At 32.4% G+C, this 16,709-nt stretch overlaps 2 protein-coding genes and 1 pseudogene across 2 annotated transcripts; all 3 read left to right on the forward strand.

Moving 5' to 3' along the window:
- The first annotated feature begins 252 nt into the window (after positions 1-252).
- Positions 253-732, forward strand: LOC115969275 (pathogenesis-related protein 1-like). Its single transcript, XM_031088892.1, has one exon. The coding sequence runs from the start codon at positions 253-255 to the stop codon at positions 730-732; it is 480 nt and encodes a 159-aa protein (XP_030944752.1).
- Positions 733-5,329: 4,597 nt separating this feature from the next.
- LOC115966288 lies at positions 5,330-5,811 on the forward strand (annotated as a pseudogene).
- A 9,373-nt stretch (positions 5,812-15,184) lies between these two features.
- LOC115969254 (basic form of pathogenesis-related protein 1-like) lies at positions 15,185-15,785 on the forward strand. Its single transcript, XM_031088862.1, has one exon. It carries the CDS (start codon positions 15,219-15,221, stop codon positions 15,696-15,698), a length of 480 nt encoding a protein of 159 aa, XP_030944722.1. The 5' UTR covers positions 15,185-15,218; the 3' UTR covers positions 15,699-15,785.
- The last annotated feature ends 924 nt before the right edge of the window (positions 15,786-16,709 follow it).

The raw sequence follows: 16,709 nt of genomic DNA on the forward strand, positions 1-16,709 counted from the left end.
TTCCTACAACGGAGAACTGATAGGAAGTCTAACGTGGGAATACCATTTTGGGATATTATCCTAAATTAGGGATATGATCCTAAATTAAGAAACCTGATAACAAGGCTCATGTATGTATGCATACCACTCGATCCATAACGACCACCGCTCTCTTGCGTATAAATAAATAAATCAATACTCAATAGTATATCACATTTTCATTAAGAACTGGAAATATCGAAAAAGCTCGCTCAGCCTTGCATAGAGAGAAAAATGGGGTTTAGCAAGTTTTTGCTGGCAATATGCTTCTTGGGGTTAACCCTAATTCATGTCTCCCTAGCCCAAAACTCCCACTTCAGCTTTGTCGATGCACACAATGTAGCTCGTGCCAAAGTTGGTGTCGGTTTAATGGAATGGAACAACACACTTGCAGCCTATGCTCTAAATTATGCTAATACAAAGAAACAAAACTGCGAATTGGAACATTCACAAGGGCCCTATGGAGAAAATATTGCTGAAGGTTCTGGTGACTTTAGCGGAGTAGAAGCAGTGAAATTGTGGGTAGATGAGAAGCCTAACTATGATCACAATTCCAACAAATGTATTGGTGGTGAGTGCCTGCACTATACTCAGGTTGTGTGGCGTGATTCTGTTCGTGTTGGATGTGCCAGAGTCGAGTGCGACAATGGGGGGGTATTTATCATTTGCAGCTATGATCCTCCGGGTAATTATTATGGTGAACGTCCTTATTGATTATAATTAGCGGTTAGTTTATTGATTACTCATATTTGAATATGTTGTTCCTGATCAGGAGTGTGTTCAGTAATAACCAAATATATGTGTATCCTTCTGATTGATATATATATAATAAAAAAGAAGTCACTTTTATTATCATGAAGAAGAAATTTGTTTTTTCCACCTACGTCTTATGGGGGCCATGCCAAGGTAATAAGTCAATTTCCTAATAAGGAAATAAATCCAGGGTATAAGAGAAAATGGAATTAAATCTTGGGTCTCAAGCCAACAATATTTTACAATGTGGAGTGTTTTTGTTTCGGGTCATCCCTTCCCCACAAGAGACGTGTGAGTGTTTATTATATTTCATTAAATTATGTCTTAGCTTAAGAGTAGTTAACTACTGTTACGCTCAGATAAAAAAAAAATCACACTCGTCACTTGTCTTAGCTTTTTTTTTTTTTTAACCAAAAAAATAAAAATATTGTATTAAATCAAGAGTATTTAAGCACATGAAAGACAAGAATAAAAATCAATATATTGGAACAAGAAATTAATTAACTGCTATATATGTAATTCGATTGTATTAATGCACTCTGACTTTTGACTTTGAAATTTGACGTTTGAAAATATAACTAGAATATAACCCTTGTAATTACTGGATACCATATATATGCATGATTGTATGGGCTTATGCATGGCTCAGCTTTTCTTTTGTGGTATGAAAAGAAGATAGGAAAATCTAAGATTAAATAAAAAGCATTATGTTCTTGATCACGTGAACGTTGTCAATAATGACAATATTATGGTAGGAGGATTAGAGAGAGATAGGGTAATCATTAATTCCATTTCTAAGAGCATCTGTTCTCCGCAAATCATATCAGGATGGGCGCTCCTTGCCATTTACGACAACGTTCTCTTATTCTTTCTAGTTTCTATGCGAACTTTGCCACTGGTTCAGTCAGTTGCTGTCCAATATGGTAAAATTTTATTGTGCCATTTCTATTCTCACGAGTTATGGCACTGCTACGAGTAAATATATACTTCACTGATCAATAATCAGTACTTGTTATATATTTGTTTGAGTTTCCTTATAAATTAACAGAGAAAAAAAAAATCAAAACATATGACAAGTTGTGATTTATATCCTCTTTGTCTCCGACCCAACAAAAATCAAATATCAGCTCAAAACCTTTTTTTGTTTTGTTTTTTGGGTGTCAGATTTGGATCATATATATCAGCAATTGCAAATATGTGAGAGTATGTCTAATATAATTATTTAAATGTGGTATAATTAATTGAAGACTAGGAAAGGCTAGTCTTTCAGTTAAACCTAAAACGTACTACGAGATATACAAATAATAATAATACATATGGCAAACTATATTAAAAAGAAGATAAATTCAATACATACTAAGTAAAGACAAACTCAATTATACAGGAATTTTCCTTTATCTAAGTTACATAACTATCAGTTTCCTTTAGCAAACTATGTTAAAATGTGCGTTAGTTTGTTTCCTTATTTTTTCACATGTGAAAATCTGAGTATCTGTAAAGTCTATATTGCTTCTTCAAATGCCATCACTTTTACTTCCAACAGCCTCAGAGGCAACATCAACATTTTACTTAACGCAGCATCTACACGTCTTATATAATCACAAATAACAAAACACCAACATTTTGCTTGCAATGCAATAAACTAAGAGCCCATTTGGATAAACATTTGCACCTCGCAAACACACGTTTTTTAATAATAAAAAAATTGATATGTGGTAGACCATTTCTACCTTTGAGATTTTTTTTAAAAAAAATATTAAAAGTATTTTGATAGATTACCTTTTTCTTTGTGGATAATTATAAGGGAATACAATTTATTTACCTTTTTTTTTTTAGATAATGATAAGTTTCAAAGTTGAAGCATTATACTTTTGTGTGATGAATATCAACTCCTTAATTTAAGAAATAAATGATCTAGATAAATTTATGGATCCACTATTTTCAATTTATATGTAAGAAAAGTACTACGTCCGCAATATTTTCACAACACTTTCATAGTAATTGATTTTAATTTGAATCTATCACTGAAATTACTTTTTGGTCTACTAATAACAACTCGTAACAACCTGCTATTTAGAATTTGTTGTGAAAATGTTATGAATATAATATTTTTCTATTTATAAATATGTCATTAAAAACATTTTCTATATCTTCAAACCATCCACTCAAATGTTTTCAAAATCCTGTTTTGAACAAGAAAAATAGGAAACAATTTTCTAAAAACTATATTTATAGAACATCAGCCGAACAATACATTCAAGTGGGGGACCCACTATTTTATGATTTCTAAAACAAAAAATTGCATTTAAATTAAAAAAGAAGAAGAAGAAGAAGGAAAAAAGCTCAATTAAACCCATATTTTTTGGTCAGTATTGCTGGAAAATTTTGCTTTTAATCATTTCAATTTTTCCCTGTATTTGTTGATTCTGCTATGCGTCGGACTCTCCATTCCAACCATTTCCTTCAAATTTTGAGGTTTGCCTTAAATTTTTTTTCAGATTTGTGTTGCTTCTTAATGGTTTGATTGTTTCTGTTCAACTGCCACTATTGCCTGGTGTGCGTTTATGTGTCTCTGTGTGTGTGTGTGTGTATATATATATATATATATATATATATTACTGGTGTGGGGGGTTTAGATGTCCATGGGAATGAGGATTGAGGAGTGAAACGTGTTGTCCATATGCATCACACCCATTTACATGATTCAATTTTATTTATTTTAAGGTTCAAGTGAAACATGAGGTTGTTTTGTGCCTTGTTTTTTTTTTTTTTTTTTTTTTTTTTTTTTTTTTTTTTAATAATCTTTTTTTTTTTCTTTTGTTGTATTGTATTGTTTAATCCAATTTATTGAGTAATGTAATGAATATGTTTTTATTTATGCATGTTATATGTAAAAATGCAATTTTAAGTTTCATATGAAACAATACCATTAAATTTAATATATCCACAAAGGATTAAGTGATACACTCAATAATATAGGAGGTTTCTTCTTTTATGGTTAAACCACAAGTGGGAATTTTTTATTATAAAAGAAATAACTTAACGAATATGCCTGTTTTCTTATTTCTTAGTCCGAAATAGTTCATTTAAATAGATATATATATATATATATATATATATTTGTAAGGTTGAATTTATTCAATCATGTGTTGGTTTTATTCGGTGCCAAATTTGCTTGTATTTTAATAATTAGATACTCTGTATTTAGGTGGGAATTATGTAAGGGTTATGTGTGAGAGAGTGTAAAGAAAACTCAAGATATGTGCATACAAAGGAGCCTTGTGACTAAATCTCACGATTGGCAAGTCGCCAAAGTGGCACACGTGTGAAGCATGTAGGGAACTGAATGGTCACGACAGCTAGAGTACTACAGGACAAAATGTACAGTCTGGCCAAGTAGTTAGCTCGCGACTCAAACTCGTGACTAGTTCCAATCGCAAGACTGAGTCGCCAGAATGCCATGTTTTGATGAAAACTAACTTTTCACATTCCTCACATACACCGCTATAAATACCCTTATACTCACGAAATGTAGAGAGCTTCTAAAGAAAAGTTTGAGAGAGAAACATTAGAGAAAAACAAGATTGACTCATCCACAATCTTTGTCATTTGATTTTCCAAATTCCTCTACTCTCCCCCTCTTCATTGACATATCCTTGAGAGGTACATTTGTCTAGTCCTTATCTCATCATACTCATATCAATGAGGAGGTATTTTGGTGCTTGGGAAGCAATTCAGAGATGACCAATTTATTTGGTTGATGCAATGGGTTTACTGCGGGATCTGGAAGTTAAAGAAGACAAGGTTACACGTAACCCTTTTGGAGTAAGAAGCCTGGAGGGCTTATGTGCATTAAGTAGATTAGGTTTGGAGGGTCTTTTGCTATTTATGTATTCCAACTTTATTCTTTAGTGGATCATTTGACCGATTGGAGGGTGGCGGAGAGGTTTTTCGTCAAGTTCTTCGATTTCCTCTTCGATAACATGTGCCGATGTTATCTTTGTATTTGCATCTTTCTTCCCTTACTCTTTACCTTTTAATTGCTGTTGTGTTTTTGATTAATTATGGTTTAGAGGGTTTTACTAGTTTGGATATAACTTATATTTATCATTCCGCACATATATTGTTCGGGTATAAGCTTGTGTTGGTATTGTTAAAATTGGGGGTCTAAACATTTATTAGTGATTTACACACTAATTGAACTTTCACATATAAATATATATATATATATATATATATATATATCCATATATACTTCTATTTATCTTTTTTGTTTCATTTATATTTTAATGCCAAATTTTAGACCTTAAAACTGAAATAAAATACTGATTCATTCTGTATTGCGTAGATGTGGTGTATGAGTTTATTATTAACTATGAATTACAAGATTTTAATCCAATTTCAAAATTAGAATGTTAGCTAACAGAATTGGCTCCTAGAGAGCCGGTTGTACCATCACACAATTTTACACTATGGACGTCCCTAATTACCTATATATACTCCTCATGCACATACCTTATTTCTCCACCATTCAGTTAACATTTTGCTTTCCACTAAAATGTGGTTGTGTAAGATTTCACTAGCTTTTGTTTTCCTCTTGGGCTTAACCCTAATCGATCCCTCCTTTGCTCGAAACTCCTAAGAAGACTTAAGCCCACAATGCAGCCTATGCAGAGATGGTGAGTTCCACCTCTGAATTGGGATGACACAATAGTAGCATATGCACAAAACTATGCTAATTAGCGTATTGTTGACTGCAATCTTGTGCACTCCGGTGTGCAAGAATATGGTGAAAACCATGCATGGGGTAGTGCTGACCTCTCAAGCATGGAAACAGTGAAGATGTGGGTCAACGAGAAGGCAAACTATGACTACAACTCTAACTCTTCAATTGATGGGGTGTGCGGCCACTATACTCATGTGGCTTGGAACAACTCAGTTTGTGTAGGATGTGCTAAAGTGAGGTTCAATAATGGAGGGACATTCATTGGTCACAACTATGATTCTTTTGGCAACTACGTTTGCCAAAGGTCTTACTAAAAGCTATATCTTTAACTACCTATGTAGTTATTGGTAATGATCATTACACACTCACTATGACCCATTCTTTGTACACCCACTGCCATGCGGGTTGAATTTGTGTTTTGCAAACACAATTTCAATTAAAATTGTGAAATAGTGTTTTAAAAAACAAAATTTCATCATATTACAATTTGAATTGAAATCTTGTTTTCAAAATACAATTTCAAAGAAAGTGTGTGCAATAGTGAGTGTGTAACAAAATTTACCCCACAGCTACAAAAATTTCCATGTATTGAAATCATGTTTCAAACTACAATTTTAAAGAGAGTGTGTATGAAGTGTGCAATAGTGAGTGTGTAAAGAAATTTACCCTATAGCTATAACAATTTCCATGTATGAGCTAAAAAGGTTTAAATAAGGAATAAAAGTTTTCAGTTTCATTCTTAGTGTTTGTTTGGCATGATTAATTTTACTAATCTATTTACTATTCAACTTATTTTTGCTACTATTTATGGGTTCCACTATACTTTTGGTATTATTTATGGGTCTCACTTTATTATTTCAGTTAAATTTTACCTTTATCTATAATATTTTCAACAACAAAATTACAGTTTCAATAAAATAAGCGGATTCCAAAACAGACCCTTAATGTATCAATTTATGCTCCACTACTAAACAAGTCCCTTTCTTATTTTTCTGTTATAAAGTAATCAATTCCTTTTTTTTTTTTTTCTTCTTCTTCTTATAATGAAAAATTAAAATGATAACAAATTATAAGTGTAACATATGTTGGTGGAATATAAATTAGTTGGAACATGACTTTGAATGGAACAAGGTATGTTCATTTATAGATAAGCTATATCACTGCAAAAAAACCAAGGGCTATAGCTGTGTTTTGCAAACATCGCTATAAGTCCTAAAAACGCTGCTATAGGTCCATTGGGCTATAGTGGCATTTTCTATAGCAACACTACAAAATATTGCTATTGCCCTGTGACTATAGGTCCCTAACCTATAGTGGCGTTTTTATAACGCTACCATGGTTTTAAAAACCGAACCGGACATAGAACCTTTTTTTTGGAATTTCCGGTTCAACCCCGGTTTTTGACCGGTTTTTGGCCGGTTTTCCAGTTGTTGACCGGTTATTGATTAGTTTTGCGGTTTTTGGCCGGTTTTCCAGTTGTTGACCGGTTATTGATTAGTTTTGGGGTTTTTAACAGGACCGGATTGGCTCTCGGTTCCCGATCGGACCAGCCGGTCCGGTCTGGTTTTCAAAACAGTGAACGCTACTATAGGCAATTTTTTATTTTTATTTTTTTAAATCGGCTATAGGATAAATGTAGATAATACTTACAATTTTTTGAGCAAATGTAGAAGTTACATGACTCCCATCTTTATGTCTATATGCTTTGTCATATACCATAACATGCTCTACCGGCACCCCTGCTTCTTTTTCCTGCAACACGTTCATTATATCCATTACAATGTTTCTTTTTCTTTTAACATGTTCATTATAGGCCCTTTGAAACGTGGCTGGAGAGGTACCTATAGCAGCGGTTTTTTTTTTTTTTTTTTAAATGCCGCTAAAAAGGATGCTACTATAGCTAGCGTTTTTGCTAGTTATTTCTGGAGAAAAAGAACAAAATAAATAAAAAAGTCACCCATCTTTCATTGGGTGGCAAGTCATCTTCTTTGCAAATTGGGGTAAAATTAAAGACAATCGATTTCATTAAATTGATATTGTCCTACGCGTGGTCAGTGATTAGCAGCTAGTAAGTGATAAGTTCTGTATTCAGCCAAAAAACAAAGAAGTTGTTTAATGATAAGAATAGTTAGCAGCTAGTAAGTGTTAAAGATGTGTGAGTAGTTATTAGTTGGTTAGGGAGTTGCCATGCATGGGTGATGGGACAAATGAAGCTATGATACCATTTGTTGGAGAGAGAACAAGTTGGGAGACTCCAATTTAGTAGAAGGTAATAAGCCTAATATATAAAACATAGACGTCGCTTAACTGAAAAGCTTAAGTTTATAAGTTTTGGCTCAATTACATTATAATAACCATTCCTTTGTGTCATTCTTATTCAACACCAGACTTCAGTCACATGTGTATACCAAAAAAAACTGTTCTTGGTTGAGGCAATATTTTAGTTCCTTTCTTCATTTTGGAGGACAAAATTAGCCTTTGCTCTTTTCGAGTAAAATAAATAGTATTCTATCCCCTTTTCCAAATTAATTAGGGAAATATCCCTCTTTTGAAAATCGACTTTTAATCTGAATCCCTATAGTGGCGCGTTTTAAAGAACCTATAGTGACGTTTTAATAACCTCTAGTAGCGTTTTGTAACTCGATTTCCATGAAGTCGAGTTACATGCAATTTTTTTTTACCTATAACTCGATTTTATGGAACTTGAGTTAAAAAACGCCATTATAGATCCTTAAAAACGTCATTATAAGTCTTTAAAAACGTCACTATAGAATTTAACTCAATTTTGAAAAAGTCGATTTTCAAAAGAATGGCATTTCCCTAATTAATTTGGGAAATGGAGTAGAATGCTATTTATTTTACTCGAAAAGGGTAGAAACCAATTTTGTCCTCATTTTGGATGGGTGACTCAAATATGTCAATTTATCCCTTTATTTTTCATCATTCTAATAACTTCATTTGTCCAGGACTCCAAACACTTAAACACCACCACCACCACCATTTCATTAAGCAGATTCATTACAAGTACTATTAAATGGTGTGCTCTAGAAGTGGCTGATTATTTCCAAGAATTTTTCAGTTTCTCAATTGTTCGAGCCTTTGCAACCATAAACAATCAACCGCAAATGGAAATTCTGAACAATGTCAAAGCATGTTAATTAAATATTATTGTCTCTCAAGTTCCTGTTCGAAAATTAAGTAAGGATACGAGATTCTTTTCATCAAATTTTAGATCCTCAAGACGTTGATTGAAGAAGAAATCTAAAATTCTTGAATCAATGGAAAACGAAGAACTAACAAAACTAGACAATCCAATAAAATGGTCATTAGGATGGAGTGGAACTAGCAGCTGCTGGTACGAGAGTGCTATGACACTACTCGTTAATACCCAGTGTGCGTACTCCCTTAGTATACAGGAAATCCAACCAGACATATATATATATATATATATATATATATTTATATATATAGCCTCACCGTGCATTGTCTGTAACACTCTTAGACCAAATCACAAGTCAATTACTTGCAGCTAACTCATATATACACCACTGTAAGTTTCTTTAAAATTTTTCTCCTCTCTTCATGTGTATGTTAAAAATACTTAGTATTATTAAAAAAAAAAAAAAAAAACTTATTATAATAATATATTAATTAAAAATAGCTCAACACTTAAAAAGGCTAAAATCATCATTAAAAATGATTTTTTCATAACGGCTTGAGACTTCACTTTTTGTTAACCGTTTCTCACATGGTTAACATCTCTTTCTCCCTGTGTGTGTGAACACCATTATCAAAATTGAAAGTTAGATTTTAGTTTTTTTGCACATGTATAACACTACCCAAGATAAAGTAAAACTCATTTATTTAACACATAATAAAGCCTCAAGCATAGATTCAATCGCTTTGCTGATTTTTTGGAGTTGGTTTTGCTGAGAAAGGACCTGGTTAATGTTAATCTCCTAGCATGATTATTTGGCTGATTTGGAGTAGGCGTAACTGTGATAGGCTAGGTGAGCCCTTTACTCAAGTCACTGTGATTCGGGCAAGAGCTGAATGTCTACTAGTTGAATTTCAATCAGCCCAAGTCCTGCATTCTCGGCTACCTCCAGATATGACCAGAACAGCATGGTGGACCCCCCCTAATTTTGCTCATTATAAAATTATTTTCGATGGATTGGGAGCAGCTGGTTTAGGAGTGGTTTTGCGTGACTCATATGGCTGTGCTATTGGAGCATTATCAGAACGGATTGCTATGCCTATTTCCGCTGCAACAGTTGAAGCGTTAGCCTGTTGAAGAGCTCTAATCTTCTCAAAAGAGTTTAGTATCTTTGAGCTTATTATGGAGGCTGATGCAGAGGTGATTACTAAAGCACTCCTGGCTGAAGATGTGAGCCATCCAGAGGTTGGTCTCGTGCTGAATGATGTGCTGGTTCTAGCTGCAGAGTTCCGTTTTTTGTAATTTTAACCATATTAAGCATTTAGGCAATTTAGTTGCCCACTTTCTAGCCAGATGTTCAAAGTCTGGCATTGAGCTTCAGGTTTGGATAGAATTCATTCCTGACGATATAGCTCCTCTTGATACTTGAGATTATGTGTAATTTCTTTCAGTATTTCATTGAAAAATATATATTTGACCTATTGGTCTGGATTCTAAAAAAAAAAAAAATTATTAGTAAATTCTCATTTATTTTAATTAACGTTTACGTCTGAACCATGATATATTTCATTATCAATATGAAATTATTATTAATGAGTATTAACTCATCAAATAATGTGTTTAGTCCATCTATGATTGCAGTATGCTTTGATAAAGTTTGGGTTATTATGTAATTGTATTATTAAGTAAAGTTGCACCTTTGACAGATTAGGTCTATTTTTGTACACTTTAAAAATTAAAATTTGGTTTATTCTAATAATATTATAAATTTATATAAAAATAATTTTCCTTTGATTTGTAAATAATTTTTAATTATTACGGTCAAATAGAAAATATCAAATAGTATATCTTAGCAAAGATATGAAAAATAGAAAAATTAGTTGAATCTCAGATAGTATACCAAAGCACGTTATCATATAATGTTTTCCTAAGTAGTAAATATTTCTTTTCCATAAGCAATTTCTATGATTCTTTTTGTTTGATTATTGGCAAAAATTGACAATAATATTATTAAAAAATTCAAAAAAAACTATAAAAAAAGAAAAAAAAAAAAGATGAGTAGCTAGGCCACTAGCATAAAATTGGCCCTTTGCAATCTAATATAAAGTTATTAAATGTTGTAAATCTTTTTGAAGATGCACTAGGTGCAGTAGCTTCAGAGAAGCACAAATTCTTGTATCTAACGTAGTTTTTCCACTTTTCTATAAATTAAAAAAAATGCATTTTTTTTTTCTACAAAAATAGATTATTGTAATTACCCAAATTTAATCTCAATTACGTGGCGTAGCTTTGATTCATTTATCATTCGTATAACCATTTTCAAATAAAAAAGAAAAAGAATCAAAGCCCACCCCACCAGTAGTATAGCTCATGCCCCATTTCTTTCGGTTCGGTTTTTACTCGACCCAGGCCCATTCCTTGGCATAAACGTGACCCTCCATCAAACAAATTCAAATCCAAAGCCCATTCCTTGGCAAACCAACCTTTTTTAGAGATGGACAGGAGTCTGCCTAACCCACACAATAATTTGCCCAGATGTATATTCCTAGTTAAAAAAAAAAAAAAAAAAAAAAAAAAAGGCTAGAATTTTTTTTTTTTTTGAGTAAACAGTAATACTTATTATAATACATACGAAAATAGCAATATTAATGTTTTAAATCGGGTTTATAATACATTATATAACCAAAATACAACTATAAAAGTTTCTAACATTTGTAGTTGTTAGACTAGGATTATAAATAGTGGATACTAAACATACACAACTAATATGGGATAAACATATTTTTCTTTTTAGTAAACAGTAATATTTGTTAGAGCACACACGAAAATAGTAATATTAGTGTTATAACCCTAATCTACAATTACAAAAATTAGGCCATTTTGTAATTATACTCTGGTTATGTAATGTATTATAAGTTGAAATTTAAGTTGCTATCTGTGGTGGACCTTTTGTGTTTTTGGGCTTGATTTCTCCTGCTGTACCACGACCCATGATTCTAAGGTTGGAGAGTTGGGACTGGCCTAAGTGAAAAACACACCTTAAACCAACTTGTGCACAAGTTGGGCCATCCCAGTGTAGACGCGCCTTGGCAAGAGTCTTAAATGTACAATGTGCTCACGGTAGGAACAACTGAGCCCTATGTATATCCTCTACTTTTGTTTGAATCCATTACTTTTCTAGCCTTCACGCATTTGTCATTGCTTCAGCGTTTGTCTGATTCTACTATACGTTCTGGTAGCTATTTAACTTACGCAACGTGAAAGATACATGGGCCTTTGGGTTTATGTTCTTTACCTTCCATCTCTTCTTTGGGCTAGGCATTACTTGGGCACAAGCCTTCTCCTTCCTACCTAGCCCATGTCCTTTTCTTTCTTGTGTACTTGGGTTGCGTCACTTCTCTTTTATTTCTTTGTTACCCATGGGCTAACGGGCTGAGGCTCCTGCCAGCCCACTTTCCACATCCTTACCTTTTTTGGGCTCTATTGGACCATATTCCTGATGTGCCATGCAGCCCATTTCATTCATCGAGCTTCCTCGGCCCATTTACTTCTTCTTTACCTCTTTTATTCCCATGGGTTTTTGCTAAATCCTTTGGGCTTCCTCGACCTAATTACCATATCATTACCTCTTATTACCCTTCAGGCTTATTGGCCTTTATGCCAACCCTATGAGTTTACTAACTCATTTCTTGGGCTTCTTCGGCCCATTTACTTCTTCTTTATCTCTTATTATTCACATGGGTTTACTACTTCATTCCTTGAGCTTCCTCGGCCTATTTTCTTCTTTTTTGCCACTTATTATTTTTGTGGGCCTACTAACTATTATTCCTGCCATTCCGGCTTGCTGGTATTTACTTTACTATTTTCTCTTCCCATTTTCTCCATATTGTTAGGCTTTTTCTGCCATTGGGCCTCTTGTCAAAAGTGGGCATTAACACTATCTATTTATATGTTTTATAAGTGGGTGAAGTTGTTACCTATTTAATTAGGATAGAATACCAAAAAAAAAAAAATTAAATAAATTGTATAAGATCAAAAAAAAAAAAAAAAAAACTTTTGGTCGAACTAAAAAATTAATCTTTTATTGAAAAACAAATCTCACTGTTAGATTAAATGTTCTATATGTTCTAATAGTAAATATGTATGTCAAAATTCATGTCAATCAAATATTATTTACTATTCAATCCATAAATACATTTTTAATAAATATTTAAAAAAAAAAACTAGATTCTTAAAATTTTAAATATATATACATACACACACAAAAATTTGAAATTTAAACATTTTAGAGATGATATAATTATTGATCTCAGAGCATTATGAAAATTTGCAAGCATGAAGAGTATAAGAAGAAAATTATAAACAAATTCAAGCAATTTCCATAATGCTTTTTCTTTAATTATTGGCAAATTTGTACCATGCGTTGCTGGCGTTGAAAAAATTAGGAATCAATGATATCCCCGTGTTGAGGCAGCAATGATACCAACACTACAAGATGTTAAAAATTATGGACACTTTGAAGAGTAGCTGGGCCACTAATTCGAAAAACAAAAATAAAAAGAATGAGTAGTTGGGCCATAGAGTGTGTGTTATGATACGTTACTCAATTCTATGGGCATTTTTTTTTTGCTGGTTAATTGTTTATTGCAGGGGATAGAACCCCCCACACTGACAATTACGTGGTGAGCTGAGTACCACTTGGGTTACAAGATCAGGTGGCAATTCTATGGGCATTTGAAAGCATTGAAAAGTGAAAGTTAGATCTTCTACTGATACGTTACTTATGCAGTCAATCCATTTCTTGAAAACCTTCTACTGATAACGTGATGTCACCCCTACAGGCCGCCCCTAGGCCATGGCCTAAGGCCTCCTAACATATAAAGACCCCAAATTAAAATGGTTCCAAGAAGCTTTTTATTTATTTTTATTTTTTAATTACATAGTTCTTATAAATTGGTATGTCCAATCACAATAAATAATTTAATATTCATTTTTTTTTTTTTTAAATGTCACATTAATTTGTAAGTTTTTTATAGTAAAATTTGTAATACTTTAGCATTTTCTTCACATAAAAAAAAAAAATTATGAATTAATAGAAATATAACACAATTACCAATTCACCATTAAGTGAATGAAAAATGCTAAAACTAATAGAAATTTTATGATAAAAAATTTACAAACTAATTAAACAGTATAATAAATTAATGTTTTAAATAACTTTCATTTATTGATGACTCTTCAATTTGTAAAACCTATATAATAAGTATCATTAGCTCACTTTGGATGAATTAGTCTTGTTAATCAGTAAGAATTAATAATAGATTTGAAATAAAAAAATTATAATATAAAAAATAAAATAAATATCATTTAAGTGATATTAAGATATAAAAAGATCTCTTTAAAATTTTCACCTAAGGCCTCAAAATGTCTTGGGCCAGTCTTGCACCCCTTGTTACAAGTTTCAACCAATAATGGTTAGAAAGATAGATGATCTACTCAAACATATTATTGGGTCATTCTTGCCTAATCTAATTGGTCTAAAAAAGATATTTATACTTAGAAAATCAAGCATGAAAAAGAGGCATGCTCCAGTTTTTTCCTCCCTAATTTCATTGGTCTATTAAAATAATTTTATCCTAAGAATTCAAGCATAGAAAAGATGCATGTTCTAAGCATAATCATTGGGAATAAATAAAAAATTGCGGGTACCGTTAGGTTTGATAATGGGTTTGACAATACCATATATAATATATTGTTTTTCTTTTTCTTTGCAGATATTGTGTCGATTACTTTTTTAATTCAAATTAATACCATATACTACATTTTCTTTTCTTTTTCTTTTGGAGATAGTGTCATTTACTTTTTTAATTCTAATTAATGGTTCAAATCGGTCTAAGTAACTGATCATGACATCTGGATTTAATAACTATACAACAAATCCTAGTGGTAAGGAAAAAAATTTACCACCAGAATTTGTTCTGAAAATATTACAAAAATGTTGTAGATGTAGCACTTCAAATATTTAAATGAAATAAAGTTTAAAATAGATAATCTAATATGAGTATTTTGAAAAGTGGTTAGCTAAAAATTTGGAAAATAAGTTACTGTCCTAAAATAAGAAGAAAAAAGTATGGAATCAATATCAACTGAAATTGTTATTGTCCTAAAATCTCGGTGATAAGTTGCTACTGGTTCTAACTTGAACCTACTAATGAAATTATTATTTTTTACCTATCAATAACAAAGTGTTACTAAGGATTTGTTGTCAAATGTGGTGTACATAACATTTCTTTTAAAGCAATATAGTAGAATCCTCTTACAACGGAGAATTAATAGGAAGTCTAATGTGGGAGTACTATTTTTGGGATATTACCTAATTAAATTGGGGATATTATCCTAAATTAGGAAACTTAACGATGCTCATGTATGTATGCATCCCACTTGATCCATAACGACCACCGTTCTCTTGCCTATAAATAAATAAATCAAACCTCAATAGTATATCACATTTTCGTTAAGAACTAGAAATTGAAAAAGTTCACTTTGTCTTGCATTGAGATAAAAATGGGGTTTAGTAAGTTTTTGCTGGCTATATGCTTCTTGGGGTTAGCCCTAATTCATGTCTCCCTAGCCCAAAACTCCCAATCTGACTTTGTCCAGGCACACAATGTTGCTCGTGCCAAAGTTGGTGTTGGTCCAATTAGATGGAACAACACAATTGCAGCTTATGCTCAAAATTATGCTAATACGAAGATAGGAGACTGCAAATTGGAACATTCAGAAGGGCCCTATGGAGAAAATCTTGCTGAAGGTTATGGTACCTTTAGCGGAGTAGAAGCAGTGAATTTGTGGGTAGCTGAGAAGCCTAACTATAACAACAACTCCAACAAATGTGTTGGTGGTGAGTGCCTACACTATACTCAGGTTGTGTGGCGTGATTCTGTTCATCTTGGGTGTGCCAGAGCCAAGTGCAACAATGGGTGGATGTTTATCATTTGCAGCTATGATCCTCCGGGTAATTATTATGGCGAACGTCCTTACTAATTATAATTAGTGGTTAATTTATTGATTACTCATATTTGAGTATGTTGCTCTTGATCAGGAGTGTGTTTAGTAGTAACCAAATAAATATATGTGTACCCTTCTAATTGATATATATATAATAAAAATGAAGTCACTTTTATTATCATGAAGAAGAAATTTGTTTTTACACTTACGTACCATGGTGGCCATGCCAAGGCAATAAGTCAAATTTCTAGTAAGGAAATAAGTCACGAAATGGTGGTTAAGCAGGAAGGGTAAAAGAGAATATGGAATTAAATCTTGGGTCTTGAGCCAACAATATTTTACAATGTGGAGTGTTTATTTCGAGTCATCCCTTCCCCGGCCCGCTAGAGACATGTGGGTGTTTTTTATATTTCATCAAAATAAGATCTTAGCTTGAGAGCAGTTAGATGTAGTTACGCTCAAATAGAAAAATCACATTGTTTTAGCCTTTTAAATATATATATGGAATTAAATCAAGAATATTTGATCACATGAAAGATAAGAATAAAAATCAATATATTGGAACAAGAAATTAATTAACTGCTATATATGTAATTCGATTGTACAAATGCACTCTGCCTTTTGACTTTGAAGTTTGAAAATATAATTAGCATATAACACTTGTCATCATTGGATAACATATATATATATATATATATATATATGACTGTTTGAGTTTATGCATGGCTGATCTTTTCTTTTGTGGAATGAAAAGAAGAATGGAAAATAAAAAATTAAAAAAAAAATCCATTATGTTCTTGATCACGTGAACATCGTTAATAATGACAATATTAAGATAGGAGGAATAGAATGACAATATAAAGATAGGGTAATCGTTAATTCCATTTCTAAGAGCTTTTGTTAATCTCGGCAAGTCATATTCATGGGTGCTTCTTGCCTTTTACGATAACATTGTCTTATTCTATACGAACATTGCCTTTGGTTCAGTTAGCTGTTGTCCAATATGGTAGAATTTTATTGTGCCTGTAAGGTTGAATTTAATCAACC

This window comes from Quercus lobata, chromosome 11, assembly GCF_001633185.2.
Source record: "Quercus lobata isolate SW786 chromosome 11, ValleyOak3.0 Primary Assembly, whole genome shotgun sequence".
In the NCBI taxonomy this organism is placed as follows: domain Eukaryota; kingdom Viridiplantae; phylum Streptophyta; class Magnoliopsida; order Fagales; family Fagaceae; genus Quercus; species Quercus lobata.

Bases quoted from the DNA above. Each gene is read 5' to 3' on its own strand.
- LOC115969275 (XM_031088892.1), top strand. From the start codon at position 253: ATGGGGTTTAGCAAGTTTTTGCTGGCAATATGCTTCTTGGGGTTAACC.
- LOC115969254 (XM_031088862.1), top strand. From the start codon at position 15,219: ATGGGGTTTAGTAAGTTTTTGCTGGCTATATGCTTCTTGGGGTTAGCC.